Source organism: Oreochromis niloticus, linkage group LG3 (assembly GCF_001858045.2).
Source record: "Oreochromis niloticus isolate F11D_XX linkage group LG3, O_niloticus_UMD_NMBU, whole genome shotgun sequence".
In the NCBI taxonomy this organism is placed as follows: Eukaryota; Metazoa; Chordata; class Actinopteri; order Cichliformes; family Cichlidae; genus Oreochromis; species Oreochromis niloticus.
Genome location: NC_031967.2, coordinates 16,796,980 through 16,814,611, shown reverse-complemented (window position 1 = coordinate 16,814,611; position 17,632 = coordinate 16,796,980). Strand labels below are relative to the sequence as shown.

At 40.1% G+C, this 17,632-nt stretch overlaps 1 protein-coding gene across 2 annotated transcripts in view; it reads left to right on the top strand.

Moving 5' to 3' along the window:
- The first annotated feature begins 4,657 nt into the window (after nucleotides 1-4,657).
- LOC100699086 (alpha-2-macroglobulin) overlaps nucleotides 4,658-17,632 on the top strand; it is a 31,882-nt gene continuing 18,907 nt past the window's right edge. The window contains exons 1-12 of one of the 2 annotated variants that reach the window (XM_019357351.2): nucleotides 4,658-4,810; nucleotides 4,889-5,069; nucleotides 5,163-5,316; nucleotides 8,301-8,353; nucleotides 8,456-8,476; nucleotides 9,809-9,974; nucleotides 10,050-10,134; nucleotides 10,233-10,383; nucleotides 14,400-14,514; nucleotides 14,608-14,717; nucleotides 14,813-14,980; nucleotides 15,214-15,441. In XM_019357351.2, coding sequence (XP_019212896.1) covers nucleotides 4,731-4,810; nucleotides 4,889-5,069; nucleotides 5,163-5,316; nucleotides 8,301-8,353; nucleotides 8,456-8,476; nucleotides 9,809-9,974; nucleotides 10,050-10,134; nucleotides 10,233-10,383; nucleotides 14,400-14,514; nucleotides 14,608-14,717; nucleotides 14,813-14,980; nucleotides 15,214-15,441 — 1,512 coding nt within the window. In that variant the 5' untranslated portion in view covers nucleotides 4,658-4,730. Of the gene's footprint in view, nucleotides 4,811-4,888; nucleotides 5,070-5,162; nucleotides 5,317-8,300; nucleotides 8,354-8,455; nucleotides 8,477-9,808; nucleotides 9,975-10,049; nucleotides 10,135-10,232; nucleotides 10,384-14,399; nucleotides 14,519-14,607; nucleotides 14,718-14,812; nucleotides 14,981-15,213; nucleotides 15,442-17,632 lie in introns of those variants that run through there. The other variant, XM_019357352.2, reaches the window with a different exon arrangement.

Sequence of the window (17,632 nt, the reverse complement as noted above, 5' to 3'; positions counted from 1 at the left end):
ACTCATTCAAAGAGAAACTAATATTCAAACATTGATTTATTAATTTGAACACCAATGAACATCTTTTCACCATGATGTTCATGATGCAAAACTAAAATAATACATATTAACTCAAGAAAACAAAATTTTCTGTTGGTTAACTATGAAATACTTTGGGTGCAGTGAATTTTTTGCATACAGGTATAACCAGAATGGCTTTAGTGTTTTGTTTTTTAAACTTCGGTATGAACTTATACAAAATGCAGCAAGATATTTAAAAAACAGTTTTATTGATTATAAAATTCATATCGGTAATTGCAGATATCTAAATTTATAATATCGGTGTCGGACATAATAAAGTGGTATCGTGCCATCTCTAGTCAAGATTATTGTGGACTTCAGGAAGCACACAGCCCCACTCCCCCAATCATCCTGACTGACATCCTCATCACCTCTGTGGACTCATTCTGCTTCCTGAGTAGCACCATCAACTCTACACTGCAATCATCGAATCCATCCTCACCTCCTCCATCAGGGACAAACAGAGACTGCAGCATGTTGTGGGCTCTGCAGACTCCCATCTCTGCAGGACCTGTACACCTCCAGGACACTGGGGCGTGCAGCTCGGATCACAGCTGACCCTTCTCACCCTGGACTCAGTCTGTTTGACCTGCTCCCCTCAGGCAGGAGGCTCCGGTCCATTTATACCAAAACATCTCTCCAGAAGAACAGTTTCTTCCCCTCTGCTGTTGGACTCATAAACAATAACCATATGACTGTTCCCACCACTAACACATGACCCTACACTGTGTTCACTGCATCTGTTCCATTTTTGCACTGATCATCACCTGATCATCATATATATATATATATATATATATATATATATATCTGCTTAGCACATTTAATTTTTATTTTTATGTTTATTTAAGTGTTCTCTTACAGTATGTTTTGCACTAAATACCACAGCAATTTCCTAATGTTGTAACCCTGCTCAACATTTGGCAATAAAACTCTTTCTGATTGTGATTCAGAACAGATTGAAGTTCCCTGGTGCAATGAAAACACTCTATGGATGTGTGGCTTAGAATTCAGTGATGGTCTGATAAAGAACGCTCAAGGCCCCTGTTGTGTTTGCCCTGAGGGGATGTGCACAGCCATGATGATAAGTGGTAAATTTCTTCGGCAAGTCAAAGAGTCTCCATTTAACAATGAGCAGGAGACACTGACATCTGAATGAAAGGTTGACTGTGCAACAAAAATGGAAAAAAAATTACTGGGTAACTGTGGCAGGTTTCTTCAGGCATGCTAAGTGTTGGCTGAGGAGAAAATAATGGAAAGTGTTCAAAGTGTCTCCTGTGACTTTGATGGAGACTGCAGGATGATTTACAAAAACCTTCAACGGATCTATATCTTACCAGACAGTGGTCTTTGTAGAGCTTTCACACAGCTTCTTTCCTGACTCTCCCAGATTGTTGTGTCTCAGGTCGAGCTCTGTCAGACGGCAGGATGGGGAGCTGAGAACTGAGGACAGGTAACCACAGCTTTTCTCTGACAGGTTACAGCCACTCAGTCTTTAATAGAGAAACAGAAGAAGAAATGTAATAACACCACAGTAATCACACGCACACACAGACACACACACACAGAGCAGACTGAGGACTTAAAGATGTTCCGATCCTCATCAACATAGATGGAATGTAAATGTAATATATTTAATCTAAGGAGCTTGGAAAAAAAGGGAGTGTCTGGACTTCTTTAAGTTGGTTGAAAACGTTTCACCTCTCATCTGAGAAGCTTCTTCAGTTCTAAGAGTCAAATGGTGGAGAGTCCCAGATTTAAACCCAGTGGGAGTTTCCCCCCAAAGAGGGACAAAGGACCCCCTGATGATCCTCTACCTAATCACATGAGCCAAGGTGTGAAAGCGGGTGTAGGTCGCAATCAGCCTGGGCCAACCCTCCTCAGGAAATCACATGATAGGGTGGGGGCAGGTTTCACAATGAGCTCACCTGAAACCCTGGCTGATTGTGACCCACACCCGCACTCCGCACAGAGCCTTGTGCTTTGCGCTGGGCAGAGGGCGGAGGGGCGGTAGTTACAGTCGCAGTAGCACAGGAACAGAGCGGGAGGGAGAGAGAGAGAAAGAGAGCCAGGGACAACAACGTCACATTAGAAAGGTATAGTAATCATCCACAACTATTTTCAGTTGCGGATGATAAAGGATTCAGAAAGCTTATTCATGCAGGCCCATATGACAGAGAATATGCATCTTCTTTTTCTTTTCATATTTTAATTTATATTTAATTGTGTTGTGGTTTGCAGTGTTTTGTGTTGTTTCACTTTAATTTTGTTTAAAAGGAAAAAGCTGAAAATTGAAATAGTTAAAAGTTGAAATGTGAATCGTCGGTTTTTGTATTATATGATTTATTTATTACATTTTATGTGGAGTAAGTAAGTAAAAATATTTACAAACTCCAAAACACGTAAAAAGTCAGAAGCACGTAAAAACTCCAAAACACGTACGAACTCTGAAGCACGTAAAAACTCCAAAATACGCAAAAACTCCAAAACACGTAAAAACTCAGAAGCACGAACAAATTCTTAAACACAACAGAAGTGCTCCAGGATGCTAGGGGCATTGTTGAACTTTGTTACCTAGTGGCTACACAAGCCAGCAAGTACCAACGACCGGTGTGTGGTAGTAACAGGTAAATGAACTTTTTTTAAAATTATTTGAATATATATGAGTGCTTGTGTATAAATACACAAACAATACACATATGCTCTCAATTGTGTAATTTAAGTGATCTACGTAGCTGTGCTTTGGAAGTTCAGTTAACGCTAGCAATGTGTTTTAGTTTGTATGTGCTTTTTGGAGTTTGCACGTGCTTGGTCTCAAGGGGCCACCGTATATATTTATATATAAACATATATAAATAAAACCACTTTTTTTTTACATTAGTAATTCCTTTTGTGCATAATTTTATATTGTTGTTGATAATACATTAATTAAAGCAACAAAACAACCTGAAAAGCTGGTTCAGAGCCGAAAGAGCTGGCTCTTTTTAGTGAGTCAAGCCGAAAGAGTCGGAATTCCCATCACTACTCTGTTCCTGTGCTACTGCCAGTGTAACTACCACCCCTCCCCCCTCTGCTCAGCGCAAGCACAAGGCTCACGTGCGGAGTGAAGCGGAAAAAAAGTGCGAGAGAGGGTGAGAGAAAGGAAAAAAAAAATTCGGCTCTAAGATGAGTTTCGTTCGCGACCGACACATCACTAAAGTCATTGCTTTCGTCCAGAGTTACTCATACAAGGTCATGCATTTGTGCCTAAGAAATGCTCCAGCTCCTCATGAGGTAATACTGGTGGATGTCAGTAATGTGGGTGCTGGAGCTGCTTTTCTGCCTAGCAACACCCTTCGTGTTTTAATTAACTAACGTGCACGAAATAAAAATTGGCATTCACTGTTTTAAAATTGATTTCATAAAAGTATTAATTTGGCTTAAAGGACTTTATTACAGAATTCCTTTGTGTAGTAAAATTTATAAGAGAACATTGTTGAGCTGTTAAAATTGGAGACAATCCAATTGAATTTTTCACCCACATTTATGAAGTTTGTCACAATTTAAATGAGCATGCTGTTTAGGGTCCTTGGTGACACGTTCCAGCGCTTTAACTGTGATAAATAAACATGTGTCATAAATAAATGTATCATAATAAATATCTAATAATATGATAACAGCAGCAAATATTCAGTATATCAGTACAGACTCCAGTCTTTCATTTAACTGTTTTTAAACAAACTTTATTTTCTGCATTTGTTAATAAGTATTAACAAACTGTATTAACATTTATGGATTAACACATCTGTATGTGTGTAAAGCATGCCCCCCCACAGCGCCTTAGTGAGACAGAACAAACAAAAATCATTTTCCCGTAAAGGCAAATCGAGGGTAAACAAGGCAAATAGAATAACATGGGGTAACACTGCTGGGTCCAGAGGGTCAGAGATAATAACTCATTCTCAGCAATGTTACAGTTTAAACACCAGACTACATTTCCATCCACAGCACCACTGCAGTTATTTCAGTGGGCTGAAGTTTGATCTGTGTTGTTTACCAAAGTGCAACAAAAGCTGTTTAACATGATTCATTTTGAATTCTTACAGAAACATTGTCATATTTGTCTTTAAAGTGTGTATAGCAGTCTGTGACATCACTGATGAATCCACCAGCTCTTTTTGAGCCTGTTATCACTACACAAACGTTTGTTTAGTCTTTCCTGAAAAATAAGGTCAAAAACATGGCAGTCAGACATCCCACGCTGGGTAAAGGGAGTTACATCTACTGTAGCTCCCAGTGATTTTAGAAAATATCAGTAGTTACAGGCTACAGCGGTGTATCCCAGCACTGATGTTAAGTCAAACATGGACACATACAGAATAGAAATAACATTTTTTGTAAAAGCCAAATTAAATTTGGAGGTGATTTAGCACTGTTAAAATCGGAGCACTGTATGTTACTGTAATGTTTTACACTGAACGACAAACTTTAGCGTTGTGTATAGTTTAGTGTTCAGTGGTGAAAGCAGGATTTGGATTTTGAACTGTAAATGTGTAAGTGATTGACTTTGTGGAGATCAGAGTACATGAGTGCGTTTCAAACACGTGGCTGTTACAGTGTATGTGGGTGGGGATGATCTGTGTCAGCCGATATTTAGCCGAAGCTGACACTGAGGATTATCACAACCAGTCATGGACTGTCTCTGGATCCTGAGCTGCACTCTGTGTGTCCTCCTGAGCTGGATGCATGTGGATCAAGCGGTGGCTGAACCGTGAGTTTGTCTTCAGCGTGTTTTGTCTGTGTGAGTTGTTCACTGCAGTAACTGCTGTATGTGCGATGCTGTATGCAGCCAGTACCTGGTGGCCATTCCTGCAGTTATTGACGCTGGAGCTGAGGCCAAATTCTGTGCAACTCTCCGACAGCCCAGTGGGACTCTGGTCATGACTGTCACTTTGAAGTCCCGAGAGAAGAACACGACCTTATTCACACATACCTCAAATGAAGAATTTCAAACCTGTGTTCAGTTTAAGGTCGGCAACCAGCACTTTCACCCACAAAGTGTGTTTGTTAGTTTTTATAGCATTATTGGCTTAAATGACTATCTAAATATCCCACTGTCTCAGGCTCCTTTGGTACAAAAGGAGGTGCAAGACTTTCAGGTGGAGGTACGAGGAGACACATTTTACTCCAAACAAGTCAGAAAAGTGATGATCCGAGCGTCTGATACCTTCACATTCATCCAAACAGACAAACCCATCTACCTCCCTGGACAAAAAGGTAACAATGTGTTGTTATGTTATATATGACACAGTTCATTCCATATCAAATCATCATGAGCCAGCTGCTCCACCATCTCCAATTTGTATAACAAGTTTTATGGTGTAAAATTTGGACACACATACAGTAATTGATGTGAAATGTTTGGTTCATATAGCAAATGCTTTTCACCATATTTTAAACGTCCGTTGACCGAGATGTTTGTTCGCACTTTGAGTCCATCTTTGAACAGAACTATTTAAAAAAATTCCCACAAGCTTCATGTTTGAGCTCACACTAATGAAGAACTTCACATTGCAACAAAGACAGCCAGTGACAACGTCTGAATGGTATGTAGTTGTATTTCACAGTAATGCAAAATAAAACATGCAGAATACTCAGAGTGCACAACTTCCCCCAAAGAGCAAAGGCCAAGTTATATTTTCCATTTTGAGACCTTCGCTGTGATGGAGAATGAGACAGTAATTGAGATTAACTTTGGAATAAGCTAAGGGGCATTACTCAGACATGATTTATTTTTTGTCCCCGATTACAGAGTCAAATTCATTTTATGTGAAAGTTTAATGGTTTTATCTTTAATAGTTTTATTGTTCACAATTAAATAATTATGTTCAAACATGGAATTCAAAGTACAAAAAAACATGAGTGAAGTATATGGCGGGCCACGGGTGCCAAAATGTATGAAACACATAATTAGATAATAAATTAACCTCCTAGGACCTGCCGTCCACATATGTGGACATCACATTTTGTGTTATTTAGACCAAAATACTCAATTTTGCTCTACATGGGCCTGATATCCACTTACGAGGACATTATACTGCTACTGTTCCATCAAAATTTTAAATGAATGTCCTTATTTGTGGCTCTCATTTTTCTTAAAAACAAAAATAAGGTAAAAAAAAAAAAAATCTGGAAATTCTTTGTTTTTATGTTCATTGGGCCCCAATATGCCCAAATATCCAAGAGAAATTAAAAATGCATGTCGTGGAAGAGTTCGGGTCTTAGGAGGTTAAATGTCTCATTAATTAAAATATAAATTAGTGATATTAGTGATATCAATTAAATTTCAATAAATTATATATAGATATAAATATAGATATAAATATAGACATATATATACAATAGACATTAATTAAATATTAATTACTTCATTTAAAAAATGTAATAAATTATTTAAATCATGTGAAAAAGTTTCTGTTCATCTGGATGTTTTCAGTTCCAGTTGCTAAGGGCAGTTCTCCTAAGGCATCGAATGATTTTAGGCCTGTGGCTCTGACTTCTTTAGTGATGAAGTCATTCAAGAAGATAATGAAGAAGCAGATTTTAATGCATGTTGAACAACATCTTGACCCCTTCCAGTTTGCCTGTAGAGCAGGAAGAGGTGTGGAGGATGCTGTTGTCACACGCCTGCATCTCTCGTATAAGCATCTTGAGGCCCCTCACACCCATGCAAGGTTATTATCTGCTGACTTTTCATCGGCATTCAACACAATTAAACCCTTCTTACTCGCTGACAGGCTTTACAATCATTTTAAACTTGACACTAGTCTGATTGGCTGGCTGACAGACTTTTTAACTAATAGGTCACAATGCGTGAGGGTGAATCATGTACTTTCTGACGTGCTCTCCGCCTCTACTGGATCTCCCAGGGTTGTTGCCTCTCTCCCCTTCTGTTCATCCTGTAAACAAATGAGTGTCGCAGCAATTTCACGAACAGACACATCCTGAAGTTTGCTGATGACACAGTGATCGTCAGTCTTCCTGTGGGGGACGAGTCAGGCCACGGACAGGTTGTAGATGGTTTTGTGGCTTCGTGTGATGAGTCTTTCCTTTCACTGAGTGTGTCAAAAACTAAAGACTAAAGATTATTGATTTTTAGGAAGTCCTCTTATAGCTCATCACCTACTGTGATTAAAGCTGTCCCCTTGTGGGACAATAAAGAATTTGAATTTGAGGAAACCCTGAACCAATGACTTTCTTTTGGGTACGATACCAGAGCTCTGCTTTGGACTTCCTCTGTGTGCAGAACCTAACAGCCCATTGTTAGTCAGTAGTGCTTGTGTCACTCATTATGCAAATGTACTGTTTATACGATTGAGGAAACCTGCAGTCATCTGAGATTGAAGAAGTCACCTGGATCAGTGACGAAACGTTTCTCCCACTGAAAACGTCCACATGAACAGAATCAACTTTGGGGGTTTTCCTTACCTGGATGATTGAGTGTACACTAACAGATATTTAGGTATTTATGTCTAATTTCCAGTTTCCAACACATATTTAATGACCTTGTTATATATTCAATTCATTATTTCTCGTTTTGATTATTTATAAGGATATTTAATTATTTCACTGTCCAATTAATGATTTTCAATTTAATTAATTATTGTATGTTTCCTCTTCTTCAGTGTTCATTAATCAGTTTTATCTGTCACCCATTAAACTCAGGGGCAGAGACAATTTAGACAGAGTCCAAAGTATTGCTTTGGCCTGGTGTTTGTTTATTTAGTGTGCCCTGCTTAACACACACAGTTCATTTGGACCTGATGGAGCTACACCATCAGCAGTATTTTGTAATACTTGCCGCGTCACTAAATATGTTTTTAATATTTTTATGTAGTGTAACCTTCGAGTCTGTCCACGTTACCACCAATCCATATCAGTCCATTATCTGAGATCTGTATTGACTTGCTATGTAGGGTAAAAATCAGATGTTGTGTTTGTTGATAAATTGCAGTGACAGATTAATTCACTGCAGCACAGCAACCATGAAATATTTAATTAAAAATTGAAAAACAAAATACATAATTTAATTAATAATACATTTTTTTAGATATTTAATTAATTATTTCAATTTTAATTAGTTATGTAATTATGTGTCTATTTTGTTAATTTTAGCAGTCATGGCCCAACCCTAATGGACCTTTGTTTTAAAGTATAAGGAGAGAAACAGAGAGATAATCTCTTTAAACTTTTTCTCACAGTGAATTTCAGAGTTGTTGCCATGGATAATAAGATGCGACCGGCCAATCAGCTGGTGAGTTTTTGAACAGTGTTGTTAATGATGCTGTTTAGAATTGGGATGCAGTGATTTACACAACAATTTCTTAACTCCGCCTGTCTTTGTTCTTTCTTTCAGTATGATGTCATTGAACTTCAGGTAAGAGAATATCTCCAGAAAAGGTTTTTACTTCTGCTGTAAATGTATCAACACAATGCTGAACACATGCAGTCAGTCAGACTTGATTGTTCCCTGTTCACTGCTTGCATACGCTGCTTCTGCAGTATTACTCAAAGTCACTGACAGTGCAACGTTTCACATTGGACAAATTGGGTTGCATATATACAGAGGTGGGTCAAGTATCCAAAAATGTTATTCAAGTAAGAGTAGCATTGCTTTCAAATATTATTAAGTAAAAGTGAAAAGTAGTGGCCAAAAAAACACACCAGAGAGATTGCTGTCAGTGCTCGTAGGGTCAGGTGCAGCTGCCATTCCAGCCAGCCTGTAAGCCTGTATAATGATATTGACAACTAAGAGTTGTACTGGTCTTACAGCCAACAGGAAAATATCCAGAATACCAGATTACCAGTCAAGCCCTGCTGTCACCACAACTTTGCACTGCCAGTAAAGTTAGAAAGCCCTGTGACTCATCGTTGACAATGGCATTACCGGCTTTTTATTCCTTTAATTGGTATTACAGAAAATGAACAAATAAACAAATGTTCAAAAGAATTATTGTGTTTTTACTCCTGCCTTTTCATTGGAAGCAGGGAAGCAGGGCAAACTGTACACTAAAGTCACTTCACTACAACATCTTTTGCAGGGTTGTTAGATTTTTAGGGCTGTATGCAATAGCTTTTTGTCACTTGATTCCTCGCATGTAATAATAATTTTGATTTAATGACTCCATAAACACAGCCACAACTTCCCTGTCTTTACAGCCTAGGTTTCTTTATATCATTTAATTTTAAAACATTTTTAAACAAGTGCTTCACATTCACAAGGGGACTAAGCTGGCTACAAATGAAGACAGGTCATTTTTAAGTCCCTCTAAATTTATAGAGACAGGGGGGCTCTGTGCATCTCCATAGTGGGCACATATCAAAGTGGCTCTGATCTTAAGTCAGCCATTTTTAATCACTACAACTTTGATGTATTTTTACTATTTACACATGCTGTACTGTTTTTGACTCAGTTTTCATTGTTTGGTGTATGTAGCAATGCAAATGTCAGTGTTTAGTTATACTTCAGGAAGAAATATATGGATCAGTTTAGCTCAAATATCCTCAGTCTTTAATGATATTGCAAATATTGTTACTTATCATGTAAAGGCATAGCAATTTGATTTTTTGCTGTACAAAAAGTTAACATGATGACAGGTACAGTGTCAAGCTTATCCAAAATTTTGCATGTGTTAAAAGACACAGCGAGGACACACCTACATACAATCTTGAATCTTGAATTAGGTGTCACTGCCATTTGATTTAACAGGATCCTAATAGTAACAGGATTGGACAGTGGCTAAATGAAACATCCAATAGCAGAATACTGCAGCTTTCTTACTCCTTGGACACTGAGGCCCGTGAGGGACCGTACCAGATCATTGTGTCAATGGGTGAGAGGAAAATATCTCACAACTTCAAAGTGGAGAAATATGGTAAGTCAGTCTTATTTATTCTTAAATTCTTTGTTGTAATGGAGTGTAAATGCTGACATTCATATTTTTCCCCAGTTTTACCCAAATATGATGTGACAGTAAATATATCTGAAGAAGTGCTTATTGGGCAGGAAGACATTGAAGCTGAAGTGTGTGCAAAGTAAGGAAAAGTTCTTTCAGGACAAATTATGTATTGTAAAATCTGGAGTTTGGAGAGCAAACTCGACTCATAATGTTTATTTATTTTTATTTAAATAGGTACACGTACGGACAGCCTGTACCAGGACGTGTTACAGTTAATGTGTGCCGACCTATTAATAGGTATAACAGTTTTGGTATATCGCTGTATGATTGCGATCTTTTGGCCCTATTGCAGATGCCTGGCTCCTGCCACACAGAGACAAAGCAGGTACAGTTATGGCTTCGTTTCTCTTTTTTCTGATTCTTTGGGTACATTCAGGCCACTGCATTAGCATTACAGCATACGGGTTGCCTGCTCTACCCAGTTAAACTGGCTCAGACTTGTTTCCTCCATGCGTTTGAATTTTTTAGTGACTTGATCAACTGATCTTTCTTGGATGGACATGTCAGTTCCAAAGGAGTGAAGTGGTTATTGTTGGGCCTAAATGGCTGCAAAGGTTGTGTTGGTGCTTCTAATACCTGCTAGATAATTAGCATTACTGGTAGGGCTAAGGCAAGTGGTGTGTCTCATTATGTCTGTCACAGAAAAGAATACAATTTCTGTGAGAAAACTTCAAAAATACTGTGATCAGACTGTGACACTTAAACAAGCTGAATGAATATACACATATCCAAAGATTTGAACAATTTTGACTGATTTACTGAGTTACTGGTACAGTACAGTGTTGTTTTGTCTGTTTGTGCTATATACACAGTATTTTAGTAGTTGGCAGGCCACATTATGGCATCATAATGCGGTACAGTGCAAAAATATTGAGCCACTCCTCTTTGTTTATATGTTCCATGTACATGGGAAATAGCTACAGTGGTTTACTGACACATGCAAACACAAATGGAAATGCAGCCTGAACTCTCTCAGGCAAGCTTTCATAAGTTCAAGCCCTGCTGTTGTTGGCGTTTGTTTTAGATTCAAAGAACGAAATGGGAATAAAGGATGTGTTTTGGCTACAGGCTGCTTAACAGTGTTGGGAAGGTTACTTTTAAAATGTATTCCACTACAGATTACAGATTACATGCCCCAAAATGTATTTTGTTACTCAATGAGAGTAACGTATTCTGAATACTTTGGATTACTTATTATCATGCTTTTTACAACTACATGAATGTACTATTGCTGTGTGATTTATTACTGTTACTGAGGCTACTCGCCATACCAACACCAACTAGATGTTTAACTCTTAATATAAATGAGTAACAGTAGGTGGACATTAGGTAAGGCTGCACTTTTTGCAGCGATCTCGTATATAAAACTATTCTGTGCGTATATAAAACAGGTCCGCGGCTCCGAACCGTAGTAAAGGGACCTCTGGCTAATACGGTGGGTTCCGTGTCGGCTCGTAGCTGAAACTAGCTTTACTTTGTTGTCTGGGTCAACTTTGCTAGCGAGAGACAGAGAGAGGTGTTGAAAGGCTGCTCCAACGGAACTTGTTGTTTCAGAGGAAAACACGAACACAGTGTACAGTCGAGTCTTAATAACTTACTTACAACTGGGCTCGTCAGGCACTCTTCTTGGCTGCAGTGGTTATTATTATATTTACATGCTTCCAGCTCCCGTTTTTGCTCCGTGACAGCTCAGACTTTTCTCCTTTTTCTCCCTCCGTCGCTCACAGACACATAACAGGTATGGCAGTCCATTCTCCCTGCAGCACGGACTACACTGCCCATTCTTTAGGGCGATGCCTGTAACACTCTGCCTGTTGCCTTCATATTTAATTATCTTTTGAATAATAATTATTAAAAATATTTCTTCACGTCATTATGCGGGCCGCAAGTAGAGGTGACATGCGCTGCGAGATTAAGACACAGGCATTAGAGCCTCTTAATGTGTGTTTGTTTGGGTTCCACCGGCGAGGAATTAGGGTGGTTATGGCCTTTGGGAATAAACTGTTTTTGAGTCTGTGGGCCTTTGTGCTGATGCACCTGTAGCACTTCCCTGAGGGAAACAGGCTGAACATGTTGAAACCAGGGTGGGAGCTGTCCTTGATGATGTTTGCTGCTCTGCTGAGGCAGCGGGAGGAATAAATGTCCATCAGGGAGGGGAGAGGGCAGCCGATGATCTTCTGTGCTGTCTTGACTACACTGTAAAGTCTGGCTCTGTCCAGGAGATGTCAGCAGAGATGAGGACACCAAGGAACCGGAAGGTGTGCCCCCCCCCCAAGTCAGTGCTTTACCTCCTGAAGTCGACGATGGCCTCTTTGGTTTTCTTGGTGTTCAGTCCCAGGTTGTTTTCTGAACACCAGGCTGCCAGCTTCAGGACTTCCTCTCTGTAGTCTGCCTCGTCTCCCTTTGAGATGAGTCCGAGTACCGTGGTGTCATCAGCAAACTTGATGATGAGATTGTTGTTGTGGGTCGAACTGCAGTCGTGGGTGTAGAGAGAATACAGGAGGGGGCTCAGCACACAGCACACAGTCCTTTATCCAGACAGATGTGAGAGGGGGGAGGCCAAGAGTGACCAGTTTGGTGATGAGGATGTCCGGGATGATTGTATTAAAGGCTGAGCTGTAGTCCACAAAGAGCATTCGTTTGTAGCTTTGCTGCTGTTCCAGGTGAGTCAGCACAGCGTGGAGGGCTGTGGCGATGGCGTCTTCTGTGGATCTGTTTGCACGGTATGCAAACTGGTGGGGGTCGAATTCTGGGGGGAGGTAATCCTTGATGTGCTGAAGGACTAGTCTCTCAAAGCATTTCATGATTACCAGCGTGAGGGCCACAGGGCTGGTGATGGGAGACTTCTTCGGCACTGGGATGATTGTGGCTGATTTTAGACAGGATGGGATGGCTGCCTGATCCAGTGAGAGGTTGAAGAGTCTGGTGAAGATGAGGGTGAGCTGGTGTGCGCATGCTCTTAGCACCTTGCCAGGTAGTCCGTCTGGACCGGCCGCCTTCCTGGGGTTCACTGCTAGGAGCACACGTCTGACATCGTGCTCCGTTACAGTGAGTGGAGCGGTGCAGGAACCAGGTGAGGATGAGGATGGGAGCAGGGCTGAAGCAGATGAGTGCTGCTGTTGTGGTGTTTCAAAGCAGGCGAAGAAGCTGTTTATTTCCTCTGCCAGCTGCACACTCAGGTTTTCTGTTTTCACAGCCTTGGTGGTTGATGATGTCTTGTACTCCCTGCCACACCTCCCGTGTGTTGTTGCTGGACAGGTGGGACTCTATGTTCCTTTTGTGGTCTGTCTTGGCTTTTTGAATCCCCCTTTTCAGGTCAGCTCGAGCAGCCCTGTACAGAGCTCTGTCACCTGACCTGAAGGCGGCATCGCGGGCTTTGAGGAGTGAGCGGACCTCGATGGTCATCTAAGGTTTTTGGTTTGGGAAAACCAAACAAAACCAAAAATGCTTTTTAACAATGTCACGTTGTTAAAATACAGAACTTGATACAGTCCAGTACTGATCCTGTGAAAGTTTCTAGGTCCTGGTGTTCAAATATGTCCCAGTCTGTCTGTGTGAAGCAGTCCTATAGTTTGTGCATTTTCAGGCCAGGTTGTAACAGTCTTTGTGGTGGGCCTGGCAGTGCGTCTGAGGGGGGTGTAGGCTGGGGAGAGCAGGAGGCAGAGGTGGTCGGACTGGCTGAGGTTGGGGAGGGGTATGGCTCTGTATGCATGCTTGATGTTTGAGTAAATGTTACAGGCCTTCGATGGGGTCTGTTTTTAAACTGTTTTTTTAACAGAAAAGCAGAGACAGGAGACATGAGTTGCGTTCGGTCTGCAGGCTCTTCCTCGTCTGATTTATTAACAGAATTAAACAGTTACTTTTCTTTTCATTTAGACGCACACCTTTCTCTTTTAACAACACAAACACATTCAATCAGGTCCTTAGGTCAAACCCTTTTGGTTACCTTGCTTTCTCACAAGAATAAACTTACAAAATAATCATTGTATGTGAGTGTCCTTATTTACAATAAATCTGTAACCAATTCTACTGCCGCCCATCTGTATTTCTGAGAAACTCTGCCTCTCTATGACGATCTTTTTATACACATTTATCTGAATGACCTGTTGCCAGGTAACATAGTTAGTTGCAAAATGTTCCTTCAGCTGTTTTTGTCTAGTACAACTGACCCCTCCAGACTTTTGTCCCTCCACCCTACATTTTTGAACATTTAATTTAGTTTGAACATTTAATATATTTTATAGATTTGATTGTGAATGAGATTTGATTCTAATTTTGATTGATTCTTGTAAGATTGTATCGCACACAGCAGTGATTTTCTTTCTTTATTGTTCTTTCCAGGCAGACAAGACTGGCTGTGCAACTTTTTCCTTCAACATGTCAATTTTTACTAAAATGGACGAAAAGCTTCAAGATGTTCTGGATATCAGGGCCAAAGTGGAAGAAGAGGGAACAGGCAGGTTGTGTTATTCCTTTAAAATGACACATTAATGTGTATTTAACCAAAAAGGCATTCACAGTATTGTAACGTGAATGTTTTTATATTCAGGTATTTCACTCCCTCAAGAGAAGAGAGTCACGATTTCTTATGTCCTTGGAAAAGTGTCTTTCATTAACATGCCCAAGGTTTGGGAACGGGGATCTAATGTGGAAGGAAAAGTGAGCCTAAAATGTTTTCAGCTCAGTTTATCCTACAAAGCACATTTAAATTGTTTGTATTTTCCATTGATAGAGCATTGTGTGTTTGTCAACAGGTCAAAGCAGTGTACCACAATAATACACCAGTTTGTGACGCACCGGTCTACCTGTTCACGGGAGAAATGTGGCGAGCACGCTCACTACAAAATCTGACAACTGACAGCAACGGTGTGGCCTCATTTTCTTTCAGCACTGATAACTTTGACCAGGATATCCAACTCCATGTGAGCTGACACACTGAAACAATGTGTAATTTAATGCACAGCAGCCTGAAACCTCGACTGGTTTCTCATAGGTTCAAATGTCCAAAGATCTAACACAGTAAAAAGTGGCTATACTGAAACAGTTGATGACTCATCTTCCTCCACATTTGCCTTGCTTATAAAAACGGCCTCATTGTCCAATGTTATTTTTAGATAAGTTTTTTTTTAAATTTTTGTTTCCTATCTCCAACTAGGCAAGCCTGACACCAACACTGGACTACCCAGGATATAGAACTGCATACTATGACAGGGGATTTCACACATTATCCATGTTCCAGCCGTCTTCTCCTTACATTAAAACAATCAGCTCTCTAGAGGTACAGAAGAAGGACAAACCATTGCCCTGTGATGAAGAAGAAGACATATCAGTCAACTACACTATAGTGGGAGAGTCTCCGGGGTCTGTGGATGTCATTTATCTGGTGAGTTATCGCTTAGCTTGTCACTTTATGGCATTACTACAAAGTTCACCATGGCCAGACCTTTTGTGTGTTTGCTAAAAAAGTACTGTTGTAACGCCCATCATGACTGAAGAAGAAACTTTCAGTCCATCATTAGAATCCAGGAGCCTGGATCTATTTCAGCATAAATACCTGATCCAGCCCAAACTATATGCTTTAGCAAAAAGGAAAACTAGGGAGGGCGTCTGTCTCCTGAATCCAAACTGGAAGCTGGTTTCACAGACTTCATGTCTGGTTCCTCTGTTCTGTCCATCATCATTTTCTGTCAGCTTAGTAATTAGCCTCAGTGTTTAGTCATTTGTTCATGATATCCTTAGTTTTCTCTCTCTGTTAATCATTTATATTCTTAGGCCTTCGTAGATTTAGTCATCTGGGTTCTGTTCTCGGTTAATCATGCTTTCCCTGCGTTTCTCCTGCACTTTTCAAGTCTCGTCTTTTAGTGAGTCCATGTTTAGTTATTTTCTGTTTTATTTTTCAGTACTAGGTGTGACCACAGATAGTGGTCACACCCAAGTCAGTCAAGATAACAAACAAGATTGGCATGTTCAATAAATAACCGTGCAGAAAGAAGCAATGATATGTGGTAACATTTTATAATAACATTTTTCCAGGACAACATAAAATTGTTCAGATTTTTAGCATCACAGGAAAATGAAAAAAGTAGGAAAAAATAATGATGTTGTTGTAAGTTGTGGGAACCCGCAGGATCTTTTAAAAACATATGAGACAAACTGCACTTTAAGAAAAGACCTTTTGGTTATTTTTCATTGTAATTTAACTGTATTATTAGGGGATGGGTGGAGTAAGCTAACTTAACATTATAATCAGAATAAAGACAAAATACAAAAATACTTTTCAAAACCCTTCGAACAGCTACAAAAACTGGGTCTGTAACTTATCTTGAAACAGTTTAATTACTAAGAGCTGTTATTTCACTCCTTTCCGTTGGCTGATTTTATCCTTTAGGCCTGAGGATGCTTTGAAGGTCTGAAGACAATTTTCTACGAGCAACTTTTAAAATTCATAAGAATTTCAGCCACAAAACTGCACCAATTTACAGTCAAAAGTTTGGACACCTACTTATTTTATGGTTTTTCCACATTTTCATGACTACTTTTTATTTATTTTTTTTGCTAAAGCATATAGTTAGGGCTGGACCAGGTGACCCTGAATCCTCCCTTAGTTATGCTGCAATAGACGTAGGCGGCTGGGGATTCCCATGATGCACTGAGTTTTTCCTTTCCAGTCACCTTTCTCACTCACTATGTGTTAATAGACCTCTCTGCATTGAATCATACCTGTTATTGATCTTATTGTAGGGTCTACCTTACAATATAAAGCACCTTGAGGTGACAGTTTTTTTTATTTTGAGCTGTATAAATAAATTGAATTGAATTATTTCCATTGTAGATTCTCACTGAAGGCATCAAAACTATGAATGAACACATATTTAATCATTTGGTGAACAATGCTGAGCACTTGTTGGCCTTTTTTGTGGTCCATCTCATCCCAAACCATCTCCTTTGAGTTTAAGTCAGGTGACTGTGGAGGCCAGGTCATCAGGTGCAGCACTCCATCACTCTCCTTCTTGGTCAAACAGCACTCACACAGCCTGGAGGTGTGTTTGGGGTCGTTGTCCTGTTGGAAAATAAATGATGCGATGGCATGTTGCTGCAGGATGCTGTGGCAGCCATGCTGGGTCAGTGTGCCTTCAGTTTTGAATAAATCCCCAACAGTGTCACCAGCAAAGCACCCCCACACTATCACACCTCCTCCTCCATGCTTCACAGTGGGAACCATGCATGTAGAGACCATCCATTCACCTTTTCTCCGTCGCACAAAGACACGTCAGGTGGAACCAAAGTTCTCAAATTTGGACTCATCAGACCAAAGCACAGATGGTCTAATGTCCACTCCTTGTGTTTCTTGGCCCAAACAAATCTCCTTTGGCTGTTGCTTTTCCTTGGTTGTGGTTTCTTAGCAGCTATGTGACCATAAAGGCCTGATTCACACAGTCTCCTCTGAACATGTAGAGATGTGTCTGCTACTGGAACTCTGTGTGGCATTTATCTGGACTCTAATCTGAGCTGCTGTTAACTTGTGATTTCTGAGGCTGGTGACTCGGATGAATGTATCCCCAGCAGCAGAGGTG